Raw genomic sequence first — 17,035 nt, 5'->3', positions numbered from 1 at the left:
AAAGCACTTATTTTTATGCAGTGTTTTGCTCTGATACATCCAAAATGCTAGCGGGAACTGACGGCAAGTTCTTATGTTTAGTAATACTTTGATCCCTCTGAAGCACATGTTTCCCTGCAGTCTATCTGGTGCAGAACTGTAAACAATTGTTTTTTATCAGGCTACGTTTATATTAAAATCCCATCTTGCCCTTTCATCCAACTGCCTTAAATTGCACAGGAAGGAAAAGGAAAAGCCGTCAGGTGTGAGAGCTCTTACAGTCTCAATGTCTGTCCATCTGTCTCTTGATGACTCTTTTTGAGATATCTTTGTATTATACAGAAGCTTCTGTTGTGGGAATCAGCTGGCTTTGGGGGACTTTAGTTGCATCTACTTTAATAAGTATGTGGGACTGAAAAATGGGCTACAATTTCTCTTTATAAACGACATTCCTACATGGAATCCTCCAGGTGTCAGCATGCTTATGTTTGTTCACTTGGCCTGTTTTGTTGAGCACTCTCTATGAATGAGTTTTTCCTTGATCTCAGCCTTGTGCACTTCAGCCAGATATTTAATAATGGGGCTTGGCTGCCATCTACTGCTGAAAGGAGATTTAATTTAAAATATATATTTTGTGTGTATGAATTTGCTGAGTGCTGATGAAAGATACCTGACTGACAGCGGTGTACAGCAACAGTCCTATATCCAGGGCACAGACACAGTGGCTGAGAATTTCAAAACAGTCTAGATTTACAGATACATTCGTCACTAAAACTAGGGGATTTAGACACAACTCTTCCATTAGACTGCTTTTGAAAATTTCAGCCAGTATGTATAGCTGCTGTGCATGGGTGCTCCAGAGGGCCACCAAAACGGAGCTCAACATTATTTTGAGGAGAACACTTTTTGAGAATAGGAGAGTATCACAGTTCCATGGTCTTTCTGGTACGGCCGGCTCTGGCTTTTTTGCCACCCCAAGCAAAAAAAAAAAAAAGTGTGTGTGTGTGGGGTGGGGGTGGCCGGAGCAGCAAAGCAGGGGAAAAAACCCCCCAAAATAAAAACCTGCGGCGTGGCCAGATCAGCAAAGTGGCGGGGGGGGGTGTGGAATGGCGCGTCCAGAGCGGCAAAGCAGGGGGGGTGGGGAAAACGTGCAGCCGGAGCGGCAAAAAAAATCCAAAAAAACCTTGCGGCGCGGCCGGAGCGGCACAGCAGGGGGAAAAATTTTTAAAAAAACCTGTGGCGCAGCTGGAGCCAGGGTGCAGGGAGATTCCCTGAGCTGCAGACGTGCTCCGGCTAGCAGAGGGGAGAGGGAAGGAGCGGGGAGGAGAGAGAGAAGTGGGGCGGCCAGGGCTTCAGTGGGGCACTTCCCACGCGGCCCCGACTGCCGCGCAGCCTGCCAGGAGGGCTCTGCGCCGCTCCAATCGGCTGGGAGGGAAGGACGCAGGCTGCCATGCCGAGTTTGCTGCAGGGCACTCCTCTCCTCCATGCCGCTGCCCCCTACAGGGCGGCTAGATCGGTGAACCAAAAAAACCCCAAAAACCGGCCGTGCCATCCTAGGATTGGGCGGAATACCGCCCTGTAGAATCTGCCGCCCCAAGCATGAGCTTGCTCGGCTGGTGCCTGGAGCCGGCCCTGCTTTCTTGTCATGGTGGTAGAATACAAGTTGTGATCTAGTCAAACACAAGTTATTGAGCTCAATATAGAGATAAGTGGGTGAATTTTAATGGCCTGTTATGTACAGAAGGTGAGATTAGATGATGTAATGGTACTTTCTAACCTTGAACTCTATGAATCTATGAAGCAAGAAGAGTGTTAATTAGTAATGACCAAAGTGATGTACATTTTGGCGTGGACAGGTATCCACTAAGGAATGAATTGAGATCCATCAAATCATTCATGTAAGCCAATGAAGAACCAATGGACTGAAGGAATTTGCACTTTTTACCTGGCGTAGATTTCAGCAGGTGATATGGTACTGAAAGGCTGTAGGTCCCATTTCCAATGCCAGGGAATTTGGGGTGGGATGGGAATGAGCCATTCCACTGTTGCACTGGTGAATAGGAGTTTTTCCCATCCAATCTATGCTTTCCCAATTTTTAGTCTAAACTCCTTAAATCTTATAATACAATCTTGCTCAACCTCAAATACATCTTTGCTGCCTTCATTTTTATTATTTCCTAGTCTTATGATGATGATAATATCTTATATAGAGTAATATCTTGACATCCATACTCATTGTCATACGCAACCTTTACTTAGGGTAATTCCCACTGACTTTAATGAGAGTTTTGCCTGAGCAGGAATTGAATACAAACTGAGTAAGGACCTCTGGGTTTATCTTGTAGTACCTTTCACACCAAAGCACCTCACAAACTATACACATCTAGCACCAATGAAATGCAATTGCCCCAGACTCCAGTTCTGGAGTTAAAGAGCAGCAGCCCATGCAAAGTATGACAATGAGCATAGGGGAAATTCTGGCCATGGAGATGTGGCTCTTATAAAAATGCAATAGGAACCTTTACTGTCCAGTCAGAGTAGTTGGGATCAAAAGGTCTTCTGAGAACTCGTCTGAAAGATCTGCACTCAATAAATTGTATGTAATTCAGCTTCAATCTTTCAGAAGGATAAAGGGTTATGTTCAAACCTACATTTTCACAGACAGAATAAAGAAGAGGATGGCTCAGTAACCTAAGAATCAGGTATGAATTAGCTAGCTGCTTCCTATTTCCTCTAACTGAAACCCAGTCTGAACAGAACTTACCTGAAAAGGATCTTGTCCGAGATTTGCTTCTGCAGTGACATTTTTTAATCAGCTCCGGATTATCAATATCACTATGGCAAGCTTTACAGTAAAAATGAGCCCTGAGCAACAAAAGAAAATCAGGAGAAATTGGATTAAATTTAGCGGAGTGGAAGAATAGATCCAAATGCATTTGTTAACTCTTGAAAGCTCTACTTTTCTAGAACTTTTTTACTGTAGGATAGTATGGAAAGTTACCTTTTGACTTCCACCTTGGATTTGGCAATAAAAAAGCCCATTGTGTTTCGATGGATCTTTATCTGTGCAGATGGGTTGACCAGGATGCTATTGGAAAACAGTTTGGAAACAAACAAACAAAAAGGGAAAATTACCATTCACAGATTCCAAGGGTAAGGTTTTTTGGCCTGTGTTCTGCAAGGAGTCAGAGTAGATGGTCATAATGGTTCCTTCTTACCTTACAGTGTACGAGGCACTTATACACCACCTCACTATCACTGTTGTGTTCAAGTTTCACAACACCCCCGTCATTCGGTGAAGTGTTATTTGCCCCATTTTACAGATGGGGAACTGAGGCAGAGAGATTGACTTGCCTGTGGACACGTGGGGAATCTGTGGAAGAGCCACGACTCAAACCCCAATCTCCTGAGTCCCAATCTAATATCTTAATGACAAGACTAATCTTCATAGAATTACCACGATATAACAACATTTTAAAAAATGTTTTAAAAATGTTTTTTAAATGTTTGTTAGATTGTTAAGTTTATAGGAAACTGACTTTTTTCATTCTCCAAACAATTTAAAAACATTTATTTTAATGTAATGGATAAATTCATAGTTTAGCTGCAGTTGCTGAATATTCCAGATAGATCCAGGTGCACCCGCTGTGTTGATGAGAATGCCAAATACTTCCCATTGAAGCATGCCTGTTGTGCTGTTAAATGTATTAGGGATGTGCAGGTTCAATGCACCTGCTGCGCTGCTAAACATACTATTACATCCTGGAAAAAGACACCTGAACATCCCAGGCACATTCAGAGAGCGTGCACCTGCTATGCTACTATAAGTACTAGGTAGATGTAGGTAGAATCCCCTTGCAGTGTTACTAAATTTATCAGATACAGTTAGGCAGAGCTGCTCAGCTGCTGGATGTACCAGTGACATTCTAACATCCTACTTATTTCAACCCAGTTTTAATGGATCTTGGCAGTACAGCTGGAGCAGGGAACAGCCACATAAGGATGCATCTTTTTGCTTCCCACCCAAAAAGGAAGAGTACCCCTCTCCTCAGCTCCTTCTCCTCTTTAGTTGCCCAGTTACTAATGAACAAACAACTGAGGCAGAAGAAAAACATATTCCTTATTAATTATTATTATTATTATTGTGACAGCATCTAGAAGCCTCAGCCATGGACCAAGGCCCCCACTGTGGTAGATTTTGTACCAACACAAAACAGAAAGATGGTCTCTGCCTCAAAGAGTTTTCCCCCTTGTCATCTTTTTCTCATTCCCATTATTTCCCTACAGACACCGGAAGCACCAGATTCACCCAGGGACTGACTTGCAGTGGAGCTAAGCACCCATGACACTCACTGACTTCACAGTTGTGAGCATTCAGCACCTCTGGAAATCAGCCCTGTGGTATCTTTAGTAGTTTTCTCTTTCCTCTAGCCCTGTTTTGTTGTCAGTGTTTCTTTTCATGTTCTCAGAAGTTTCCCCCAAACAGGCAGACACTTCATTTACAAAGGCAGAAAAAAAATAATTGCACTTAATAAACTGCTGTTTTCTGGATAATTTCTTAATGTTCCCTAAAATCTGCAGTATTGGCTCATTCCCCTTTTCTCAGCCAATTCCAGCATCCCCATTAGGGTGTCTTGCATTTCATCCTTAGAGCAGTTAGGGACTACTATCTGGCTCTGGCCCAGATCAGCTTCAGATTTTAGCAGATTCTGCTTTCAGCACTGACAGACTATGCCTTTGTGACCACACTTCATGGAGTTGAGGAACCTTGGCAACTTCTGAGGTTAAAACCTAGGGAAGTGTTTCTATTAGCGATGGAAAGAAATGGGCTCAGATTGAGCTGGGTCACCCCAAATCAAGGTGAAACATCTGCATTTTGCACATGAGATGCCAGTTAAGATCATGAAGTGAGGCCTAAACTGCTGAACAATTCCTGTTTTCATGTGCCTGTCTCTGTCCATGGTCATCATTGTCATGTCCCTGGTACCGTGGTCTTGTACTGGCTGGGAAAAGGGCCACTATGCCAGTCATTATTGTATAATTGTGCTATACAGAAGAAGTCACATATTGACCTTCCCTCCTCCCTCAACACAAAGAAAACCACAACTTTCTTTGTGCCCGAACCCAAGAAGTGCTGCCAACCTTCATCTGCCATAAAGCCAGTGGGAGATGAGAGTGCTCAGTAGGAGGGCTGGCTGCAAAAAATCCAGAGATTACAAAATTTGTTTTCATTCCAACATGGAGTGAAACCAAAACCTTTTGAAATTCTTTGCAAAAACAGAAAAAGAGAGAGACCTGTCTCAGAATAGCCAGCACACTCAACTGAGATGTGGAGGACCCCAGTTCTAATCCCTATTGTAGATCAGGAACTTGAACCTGGGTCATATCCCAAGTGAGTCTCACTTAAGTCTTGCAACATTTCTGCCCAAACCAATACATTTTAGTAAAACATTCATTTTCAACAAAATAGTGTTTTTCTCTGAACAAAAAAAATTTTCAACCTGTTCTGCTCAGCCCCTTGCAGGAAATGCTGAGTCTTCCACTAAGGGCTCCCTGAGTTTGAACTATTCAGAGGCTTTTAGAGACACTTCCTCCTGATATTACCTCAGCCTGTTATATCAAGTCACATGTGATGTGGTGTGGCCTCACGGATTGAGTACAAGGCTAGGAATGAAGTGATCTGGGTTCCATTCCCAGCTCTGCTCCTGGCCTGCTGAGTGACCTTGAGGATGTTACTTCACATCTCTGCCTCAGTTTACCCATCCATAAAATATGGCTAATGACCCTGACCTCTGTTGTAAAGTGTTTTGAGATCTATGGATGAAAAATGCTGTATAAAATTATGATACACTATTGATGATTAGATCTGAGAGGATGATGGGGAAGAGAGTCACCCAGATCCAAAGTGGGATCCATTCTTCTTGGGGAATGGGCAGTCACTTCAGTACAGGAGTGGACAATGAAAACAGTAGTTCATTTGCCTCTTCTGCTGATCATCCTGGAGGTGAAGAGGAAACTAATCATATGGGGTGAAATTCATCCCTTTGCATTTGACCGACCCAAAGACTAATCTCACATATGTCTTCAAAATAGGCCTGAAGTGGGGTTTATGTTATGCAAAGACCTTGTGCTAGCTGTCTGCCCAGGGACAAATTTCATCCAAAGGGGACTGGGAATGGTTACTAAATAGACAAGTTCTTGTTAAAAGAAATGGATCAGCAGCTTCGCTAGTCACCTGTTTTCATGAACGCCAGATCTGAATTCAATTGCGAGCAGCACAAGGTCCAGCTTCACAAAGCAGAACCTGGGGAAAGGAAACAGGCCTGAAGTGGATTGGTTAAACTGCATTAAGTCCCTGTGTGAACACTTTTATTCAGAATTAGTGTGTCCTTATTCAGCTCATCTTAATTCACTTTGGAAGTGAATTAAGTGAAATCAAATTAAGGCTCTAATAGCTCGTCTACACAGGGAATTATTCCAGGATAGTGATTCCTGATTAATTCCATGGGTGATGTTCTGGATTAAGAGCTTCCAACGCATGAAGTTAATCAGGAATAGTTAATTCACTTTAAATTTACACCCTACCTTATTCTGGATTGACGTTCAAAAGGGAAGCAGGGAAGTAACACTGAACTCTGTTCTACCTACCGGCAAACGTCTGGAAAAGTCATGTCCACAAAATCATTGGAGAGCCAATGAGTCATCACTTTGTAGTCATTGCCGTCAAAAACGTTCCTGTGCTGCAGGCCTTTTCTCTTCACCTAAAATAAATAACCATGGAGCAAATGTTGTTTCGCGAAAGAGGCAGTGTAATACTGGGCTGCCTCTGGCCATGATTATATATTAGTGCGGCAACCCTGACAGTTACTAGAATTCAGTGACACCCAATGGCTACTGCAACAGCCACATGAGCAGCACTTAGAATAATGGGCCAAGTTAAACCATAAGTGATCTGAACGCTTCACACTCATACATTAATTGAGGCTGGTTGTTTAGCAGGACTAAAAATGGAGAAAGTCACATAATGACGAAAACATACAAAGAAGTTCCAGAGTCAAATATTTTTTAGCAAAAATTCCTTTACTTTGCAATAACAATTACTCTGTCTACCTATCTATTATAGGGCTGGTCTTCTCTTAAGAGTTTTAGTGATGTAAATATGTTGGTTAGGGGTGTGATTTTTTGCGGGCCTAGTTATACTGGTAAAAGCCATAGAGTAGGGGCAATTATACTGCTATAAAGGTGCTTTATATCAGTATTGCTTATTTTGGTTCCTCAATTGGAATAAGCTATACCAGTATAGTCTCTTTAAACCAGTATAACTGTGTCCATCCTAAGGGCGTTGCTGCTTTAACTATACCAGTATAGTTAAAATAGCAAAAATTTCTAGTGCAGAGAAGTCCTTAGGGTTTTATACTGCCACCCATCACCGTGGTATATTACTGCCTGCCAAGAAAAACAATTAATGGAGCTGTTTGAAAATTCTCTGATGAAAAGGTTTTGTTTTTTGTTTTTAAACGGAAAATGGCTTTGTTGACAAAATAGAAATTTTGGCAAAAAATTGCTGATTGTCAAAGCCTTCCAGGGTTTCATAGAACAAAATTAAAAAAAAAGTTTTTTGTTTTGTTTTGTTTTTGTTTTTCTGGCAACCAGAAAAACAGAAATTTTGATCAGAAACTAAACACCTGAAAAATGTTGCAGGAAAGAAAATTTCCTAACCAGTTTGAATAATTAATAGTAGTTAACTAATATCTTGGGCAATTTATTCCATGGCCATAATTACTGTTTGATAATGGACCGTTTCCTTATATCTAACCTGAATTCCATTGTCACTTGAAAAATCACATATACAATTTTTTCTTGGAAGGAAAAGGCAAAAATATTTTTTAAAAAATGTGACTAGTAGAAAAGATACCTGTATTACATCCAGGCGCCATGCACTTGACTTACTAGCTTATGTACAGTCCATGTTCCTGCACACTAAAATAATTTATTTTATGTAGATTCCAGATTTTTAAGAGTGGCTACCAACTGTGAGTGCTTCTGTTCTGGGATGCTCGATTGGAGAAACCTTGGGCCTGGTTTTGAGACATGTGGAGCACCAAAAATTCCACCGAAGAAAGAGGGAGCTGAAGTGGCTCAGTACGGGGCCAGCCCTAGACCAAACGGTGCCCCAGGTGAGGAACGTCTTTGGCACCACACCCATTCCATTTATTAATCTTTTGAATCCCTTATTTTTTATTGCATTTGTAACCCATTTCACAACTTTGATGTGCAATTTGCATGCATGATTTATCCTTGTCATTTAAGGTGATAAATTTGAATGCTAGGACCTATAAGTCTGTATTTATTCATCCCATATATAAGCAAATAAAAAAATTGTTTCCTTAGGTATGCTGGTATAAGCACTTTTATACCAATATAACAGCATCCCTGCTAGAGGTGTAGTATCCTGTTTAACTATAATTAAAGCTGAAGAACTAAAGCAGGCCACAGGATGACAATTCTGTTTTGCAACATGAGATTTCAGAATTTGTTTTTGTTCCACATTGTAACAAAACGAAAACCTTCTCAACGTTTTGTGAAATGGAATTGTGTCAAAATATCTATTTTCCAATGCAAAGCATCAGGTTTGCAATGTGGGTCTCTCTTTTTCTCTGGTCAGCAGAGAACCTTGCACATTAGACCTTCCCGTCAAAACTGTCAAAAATCAATAATTTTTTTCAAAACATTTTGGCTTTGATGACACAGCATATTTTGATGAAAATATGTTTAGTCAAAAATCTTCCAACAAGTTTTAGGTACAACTTTTGTATATGAACCAGACCTATATTTATTTCATATTCCATTCACTTAATCTGTATAAGCAAAACCTGTGAATGAAAAGTATCAGAAGTCAGAAATGGTATAATTCTCTTGCCACTGTTCTAATCTAGAATAGAGGGAAATTCAATTAGCATAGAAGCCACTTATGGAAGGCATCTCAAACGGCCACTAGGTGATAGTAAAAACATATCCATTGCAGCACGAGGAAACATGAGGCTTCTCTAAACAACTTAATGCCTGACAGTTATTTCTTTTTATACATCTTCTGGCATTGGCTGTAAGAATTGCGAGCAATTTTGTGTACTGAAAAGTTAATATTTTACTTGCTAATTTTTCTTCTTTAATAGGGACAGATCAGGAAAGGGAGAGTATATTAGTATTCACTCTTTTGCAGAATGATAGTACCTAAGTCCTGTGCACACTTAAGCCCCAATTAAATTCTATTTGGAGGGTGTAAGTGGTTCAGTGGCCTTGTTCTGTCCCTCTGTAAAGGCTGAATCTAAGGTTATGTCTACACTTCCCGGCAGCTCAGACTTCAGGGGTATGAATTGTGGTGTGCACCAAAGTGCTGTGCCATATCTCCCCCATGTGGATGCTGTGGGCATGAACTAAAAGGTTCCTACTTTGCATTAATGTAGTTCTGTTTACCTTTTAGTTCACACCCAAAGTGTGCAATTGGGGGAGTTATACTAGAATGCTTTGGTGCACACTGCTTTTCATTCCCCTGTTGTCTGAACTGCCGGGCTGTGTAGACAAGCCCTAAGCCTTGGTCAACACTTAAAACACACTTAAAACACAGAGCTACGGTGTTCAGGGGTATGAAAAGTTCACAATTCTAAGCACCGTAGCTATGCTTATCCTAACCCATAGTGTAGACACAACTAGGTCAATGGAAGAATACTCCCATCAACTTAATTGCCTTCACTTGGAGAGGAGAATTATCTACAGCAATGAAAAAAACCCTTCCATCATGGCAGGAAGCCTTACTACGGCACCCATAGCGTAGACATAGCCTAACTCTGTAAGAATAAAACAAAGACGGGAAATTAATGCACACAGAGAGATCCTAAACCCTGAGAAGTAGGGTATTAACTACACAGGATGGAAAACCTACCCCGGGACTGACTCTCACCTCATTTACATCAATCAGTTCAAATCACGAGTAATTCCACTGAAGTCAGCAAAGCTACACTGGCTTGAGAGGAGAATCAGGATCCATACCTTTAATCATGCTGTAAAGCATTATTGCAAACCTGTGGTACTACATTCAAGTGTTAAATAAAAATAGCCTATTAGACTAGCTAGTCTCCCCTGCCAAATTAAGTCCCAGTTTAATCAAGATAAGCCTGAAAATACCCAGGCACAGCTTCCACTAAAACGAGGGATACATGCTTGTCAGATAAGATCCTGCAGTGGTCAGTCACATTATTTGGACAAGTGAAGGGCTTACCTTGGTACTCTTTTGCCTAATGAACAGGCTTCTTAGGAGTGTGGACAAGCCTGGGACCAAGCAACTCTGTGCTATGAAGCCTAGTTTTAGTTCAGACAAACAGATGATGCTGTCTCCTCTACTCCAGTCCCAGCTGGGGATGTTCGCCAGGTATACCTGTCTCAGGATAAGATAGTGAAAACAAGTGAGGGTCAAGACAGGCAGGTACATGATGTTCCTATAAAATAAAAACTGTCTTTTCTGTCTCCATTTTTTGATTTTGAAAAAAATAGTTATTGAAATTTTCAAAATAAGAATGTTCTAAAAATGTTTACAAAACCAGTAATGAAGATTGTGAACAGCTCTAGGCCAAAGTTTTTAAAAGGGTCTAGAGATTTTGGGTGCCACTTGGTTTAGGTGCCCTACCTGAAAACCTTAAAGGAGCTAAACACTTTCTGAAAATCAGGCAGCTTTAAGAGGTCTCACATTGGCCACCAAAACACCGAGGCACCAAAAAAATCACTATTTTTGAAAATCCTGGTCTAGCTCCTATCGTTCTGAAATCTAGCCCAGTAGGGATCCCACACCTTGCCACAGTGGATCAGACTAACTGTCCTTCTAGTTTGATCCCCCATATCTTGCTATGACTAATACTTGAAGCTTTGCTGGAAAGCAAAAATAAATCTCTGCCAGCTGAGCAACGCTTCTGATGGGGACAGCACACAATGCAGAGTTAAAACCTAAACATATATTTTTAAAACAAAAAATCTAGCAACGCCCCTTTGATGGCACACAATGTGCACGAGAGAAGAAGATTCAGTTATTATCATTTAGTAACATTAACAGACATACTTGATATGGTAGTAATGGAAGGAGGAAGATCTATGGGGTGAAATCCTGGTCTTACAGAAGTCAATAGGAATTTACCCATTGATTTCAGTGGGGCCAGTCTTTCACCCATGATTAGTAGCACTAAAGGAATAAGATTAGACTGACAAAGCTACTGGGCTACCTTTTTATGAGACTGGATTATCTGTATAATGACTCTCATCTTTGGATAGTGATTCTTGACAGACAGTGCCCTGTGTGAAAAATATACCTGTTGGTTAATGTGCTTTGTCTGGGCGAAATGCCCTCAGGTTTCATAGCCTCATCACAGTGGTAACTGCACAGCGTAGCAAGAGGGGAATGTCTGGTGCCGGGAGAGAAGGTGGGCTAAGGGAGAACAATAATTCATATAGTACTTTCCCATGGTGCCTTTCCCACAAATGATGTTTTACAAATGCAACAAATTGATATTCCATCTATAGCAGGGGAGGCACTTCACTCCCCATTGAAATGAAGCCACCTCTGGTGTGAAATGAAAGGGTGCCTGACAATGTTATCAGACAAAAACTGGAGAACCATACCCAGTGACATTGGAACAATCATACCGGGGGCGGGGAGGGGGGTTGTTTCTGAGAGCCACCGAACAAAACTGCAAACCCTGTATATGATGAGAACCACTTCAAGCCAGGGGGTGCTGCCACACCCCCAGCACCCATAGTTCCAGCACCCCTGATCAGATCTGTATCCATTGAGAGCTGCAGGGGGGGGGGATTCAAGGAGGTAGCAAGTATTCTATGATTTATTTGTATTGCAGTAGCACTGAGGAGCCCCAGTCCTGGACCAGGACCCCACTGTGCTAGGTGCTGTACAAACACAAAATGTAAATAATTATCTAGCTTGGAATTTGGGCCAGATCAGTACTTCTGTAATGATTCTGAAGAGGAGCAACACACCTATTGAATCACTAGCACCAGATAATACAGCATCTACAGGCACTCTAGGACTCTCACATACAAGTACTGACTTAGCCTAATCACTGCCCAAGGTAGGCCACCTGAGAGTGCAGGACTGTTTCCTCAGGATAAAGGCACCTGTCCCCTTGAGAGCTGCAACAGTATTCATGAGGGAGAGAGAGCAAAAACATCATCCACTGTGGGGTTTGGGAGGTTAGAGAGCTGTCCGCCTCCTTGGTCCTCTGATACAAAAGGTGATGCTAGGGTTCTGCTTGCAGCGAAACTTGTGACAGGGTAAATACATTCTGCTCCTTCCTGGGTCTGCTCATTGCATTTGCAGGTGCTAATATCACCCAGATACAGAAAGAGAATGCTGGAGGATCTCACCCTACCTCATGATATTGGAGGTGTCTTCAACATAAGGGTCCGAAGAGCAAGTGTCTGCTAGGATCAGACAAGCATCTGCAGATCCCATCTGTTTCTCAGGAGAGAAAAGCAGATTCAGAGTTTGATTCCATATGAAGTACAATAATCCCCTGTGTTTAGCTGACTTACTGTCAAGAATCTCTACTTTCCAAAAAATGCTACATTTATTAGAACCATTTTATATGTTTATTTTAAGGCCAATTGGTCCCAAATCGTTTTTGTCATTTATTTTCATTTTCCATCTTTCCAAATCTTAATCCATTAAACTCAAATTTTTAGGATTAGATTCTTGTATCCTTGTTCACGCTGAGTTTCACCTTACACAATTGTTCCATTGAAATACATGGGAGTGCTTGAATAAGGTTCTAATCAATGCTAGTAGTGGCAGAATTTAACCATTTGGGTGGATGGAGCTCAGCTGGAGCCTGGATTTTCAACACTGTGACTCCTGGAAAGAAAATGGTGGATGGAAAAAAGGGGGTCTTACCGCAACTCTCTTCAGATCTTTATAGTTCAGTGCAGAACCATGGAAGAAAGTGGTATAGGCAGAATAGCATTTGAATACAGTTTCCAGCTCCAGACTAGGAAGAGTTCTACATGATAAAAAATTCAGAACAGAAGAAAAAGGCTGATCAGCCCCTAAAAACAATGTTCTTGACCCTTCCCCCGAAAAAAAATTTCCTTTGTTTATGTGCCGTTTTAAAAATCTGCTTAAAAGGGACACTGGCAGATCAGTGAAGGCACATAATTTAGGTTTTATGCAGCCTAAGTGTCATGGAATTTAAAGAAGTACAATTCCATTAAAATGAGTGCAGCCGCACTCTGCAGCATAGTGGTACTGCATGAGAAGCAGAAAGCAAGACTTGCTAAAGCCCTGATCCTGTAATCTGCATCCTGGTGGAACCACAGGTCCATTTCTCTCCTCCCTGTGCACTTCAGGTCACCTCCTTCCTTTAAACTCAGTTATTTTCCTAACTCATTTCCACGCTCTCATTTACTATTACTCCAAATACAAGAGACGTGACCCAACCTTCCCTTGCAGAATAATAGATTTTAAGACCAGAAGGGAAGCTGAGATCATCTAGATCATCCTGTATAACACAAGCCAGAGAATTTCAAGCCATTACCCCTGTATTCAGCCCAATAATTTATGTTTGGCTAAGGCCAAGAAAAGCATCCAGTCTTGATTTGAAAACAAGGGATGAAAAATCCACCACTTCCCTTAGTAGTTTGTTCCAGTGGTTAATCATCCTCACTATAAAAAATTATGCCTCATTTCTAATTTGAAAGTGTCTGGCTTTAAATTCCAGCCACTGGTTCTTATTATGCTTTTCTCCACTAGATTAAAGACCCCTTTAGTACACTGTACTTGCTCCCCAGGAAGATATATGAACACTAATCTAATCACCTCTCAATCTTCTTTTTGAGAAGATAAACAGATTGAGCTCTTTAAGTCTTTCACTGTAAGTTATTTTTTCCAGTCCTCTAATAATTTTTGTGGCTTTTTTCCACATCCTGTCCAATTCTTCAACATCCCCTGCAAAATGTGGGTGCCAGAACTGCATGCATTACCCCAGCGCCAGTCCCATCAGTGCTCCAGAGTCAAAATCACCTCCCACTCATTTTGCTCAGACTGTAAATGGGAATCCATTGTGAACCAGGCAATACTTAATTTGCATGTGGCCAGCCAAAGAGAGATAAATGTCTCCTCCCCCTGACAGACAGGAGTATATGGATCATCTTTTGGTGACCTGTCTTAACAGACCTAGAGAATATATTTTATTGTATATACATAACTCCTCACATATTTTCCATACAAACATGTCTTTGTGATTATGATGAGCAGTGTGACATAGACTTTCACTAGAGAAATTAAATGATATTCTCTGACAATAAGTAGATACCAGACCCTGTAACCCTTATTTACCCCTGTGCCCTCTGCCAGATAGCTCCAAGAGATCCTTGGGTGGGTCATAGAGTCTTATATAGAGTGAGTCCAAAATGCCAGATACACTCAAAAAGGAGAAAATTTTTATTCTCATTAAACATTTATCACAGAGAAGATTTTATCATAAAGCTTCCCAAGGTGGGAAGGTCTCACATGACTCTCTGCTCTTATTTCCCATTAGTTACACAGTGTGACTTCCCTTGCCCAAAGCCACCAGGCAAGAGAAGTATCCTCTAGCTCCCCCAAACAACTGTGCTTAGGAAGTGACTTTGAAATGTTTAGTGGGAATACTTACTCTCCCAGAAAGACAATCTCAGTGCAAATATCTCCCGTGTCCTGGGCCAGGAAGTTTCTTAAGAAAGCTGTCACACTCTCCAGAGTGATATCACCGCAAACAACAATGTACCTACAGAAAGAGATTCAGAGAACTCTCTGTTATGTTTGAAACCTGTAGAGTGCTTATTATAAGCATGGCATTGTGTGTAACAATTAATTAGCCACTAGATGTGTCTGTGCGCTATATAGAGTTCCAAACAGAGTGTGGTCCTGGGTAAATATGGCAACAAAGTTGGAACTCAAGTTGTGTGGAAGCCTTTTTGTTTGTATCTGTAGTTATGATTGTGATTCCATATATCATGATCCTGTAGGTTAGAAGGGTTATTTTGTAAACAAGGGGGATATATAACCCTTTACAAGTATTCAAATAGTGAGGACACCAAAGGGAAAAAGGACTCATTTAGGAAGGGTTTGGGGGATACTGAAGAAAAGTTTAAGAGGTGACTTAATCAGAGTCTGTAGGTGCATACACAGGGACAAGATATCAGGTAGTAAAGGATTTTTTAGTCAAGTAGACAAAGGCATAACAAAATCCAAATAACTGGAAGTTGAAGCTTGACAATTCTGAACTGGAAATAAGATGTACATTTTTAACAGTGAGGGTAATTCATCATTGCAACAATTTACCAAAGGATATATAGTGGACTCTCGTCAATTCAAACCTTTAAATCAAGAAGAGATGTCTTTCTGAAAGAGATGATCTAGTTCAACCACAAGTTATGGGCTTGATACAAGGTTACTGGATAAAATTCTATGCCGTGCTGGAGGTTGGAATAGATGATCTCACTGGTGCCTTTTAGCATTTAAATCTCTCAGTCTATGAATGTATAACTAGGAGTGATGAGATAAAATTAAGCCAAAAATAATTTAAAATTAATATCAGAGAGAAAATGTTACAAGTGATTTCTTTAATACAGTGGGATACTCCCCCAAGGAAATGGTGGGAGCTCCATCACTTGAGTCACTGAAAAACAGAGTTGGCTGACAAACAGGTCAAGGCAAATTAAGGGACATATTTCCTTTTATTCATTTTTTAATTAAAAATAAAAAAACCTCAAACTCTGAAAATGTTGACCTACTGACATCATCCCCCCATTTTTGTTGATATTTTAAATTTCAATGACATTTTTCACTGAAATTTGCAAAATGTCAACTGATTTTACTGAAAAATAGAATGGACTAAGCACTGAAGAATATACGGGAACAATCCTGCTTTGTTTGAAAGGGATGGGCTAATTGAAATGATAGGACTCATCTATCTGTAATTTAGACTTCCTTTCTTCTTAGGCTATTTCTACACTACCGCCTATGTTGGCATAACTTACAGTGCTCAGGGGTGTGAATAAACCATCCCCAAGTGACACAAGTTACACTGACATAAGCACTTGTGGGCACAGTGTTATGTTGTCAGGAGAGCTTCTCCCACCGACGTAGCTTCTTCCGCTTGAGGAGGTGGGTTTTTTATGCCAACAGGAGAGCTCTCTCCCATCAGCATAGAGCGTCTTCACCACATGCACTGCAGCAGTGCGGCTGTATTGGTACAACTGCACGCTGCAGTGCTGTATGTATAGATATATCCTTAGAAATAAAACTCATCCTGAAAACAGCTGTTGTCGACTAGATGTGCATTCAGATACTTTGGTGATGAGGGCCAAGATGGATGGGTGGAAAGATAGAAAGTTTCAGGCTTTGGCTCAAGTTATTTTGTGAAGATTCAAATCGTTCCTTATTTCCTCTGATCTAATCTGCAACCTAACTAGTAAGCTTCTCTTTGTTTTGCAAAGACAATATAAACAATCACACTTACTTTCTTCCTCTCACTACCTCATACGAATCTCGGTATTGTTGATTGCCACCAACGATATCCACAATTTCAGGGATAAAATTTGCAAACAAGACCTAGAGTGTCAAGAAATACAATCCTACTTAGAGCCATCTCTACTTTTCCCATTGTCCAAAGGTACTACTCGTTGCATCCCCTTGCGGCTGTGTCTGGGGATTAGCTCTGTCCATTCTGACACCCACTTCCTTTGGTCACTCATGCCATGACTCCTCTTGCTCTCTAGAAGCTGCAGTGCTTCCGCTTCATGGCTTGGCCCTCTGGCCAGACCACTGTACAGTTTTCCCTTTCTGGAGTAACAAAGTCTCACCAGACCAGCTGCCATTCCAGGCAGTCTCCCCAATTCAAGACTGTTGCACTTCCCCAGTGGCTAGGAGACCCAGGCCCTCCTTCTGCAGCTTTCTTCTCCACCCCTGCTTTGGGTAAACCTTTCTGTCAGGGTCAGAATCCCAGGGCTTCCGCCTTCTCTT

At 41.3% G+C, this 17,035-nt stretch overlaps 1 protein-coding gene across 5 annotated transcripts in view; it reads right to left on the bottom strand.

The window, feature by feature from the left end:
- Positions 1-17,035, bottom strand: part of KCNU1 (potassium calcium-activated channel subfamily U member 1) — an 87,493-nt gene that overhangs the window by 58,962 nt on the left and 11,496 nt on the right. For all 5 annotated transcript variants that reach the window (XM_039521219.1, XM_039521220.1, XM_039521221.1 and 2 more), the window contains exons 9-18: positions 16,533-16,624; positions 14,685-14,795; positions 12,929-13,034; positions 12,408-12,490; positions 11,247-11,316; positions 10,256-10,411; positions 6,628-6,740; positions 6,215-6,283; positions 2,981-3,067; positions 2,744-2,844 (exon numbers count right to left, since the gene is read on the bottom strand). In XM_039521219.1, the coding sequence (XP_039377153.1) occupies positions 2,744-2,844; positions 2,981-3,067; positions 6,215-6,283; positions 6,628-6,740; positions 10,256-10,411; positions 11,247-11,316; positions 12,408-12,490; positions 12,929-13,034; positions 14,685-14,795; positions 16,533-16,624 (988 nt within the window). The remainder of the gene's footprint in view (positions 1-2,743; positions 2,845-2,980; positions 3,068-6,214; positions 6,284-6,627; positions 6,741-10,255; positions 10,412-11,246; positions 11,317-12,407; positions 12,491-12,928; positions 13,035-14,684; positions 14,796-16,532; positions 16,625-17,035) is intronic.

This window comes from Mauremys reevesii, linkage group 2 (genome assembly GCF_016161935.1).
Source record: "Mauremys reevesii isolate NIE-2019 linkage group 2, ASM1616193v1, whole genome shotgun sequence".
In the NCBI taxonomy this organism is placed as follows: domain Eukaryota; kingdom Metazoa; phylum Chordata; order Testudines; family Geoemydidae; genus Mauremys; species Mauremys reevesii.
Note: the sequence above shows the minus strand (reverse complement) of the source record. Positions and strands in the feature narration are given on the sequence as shown.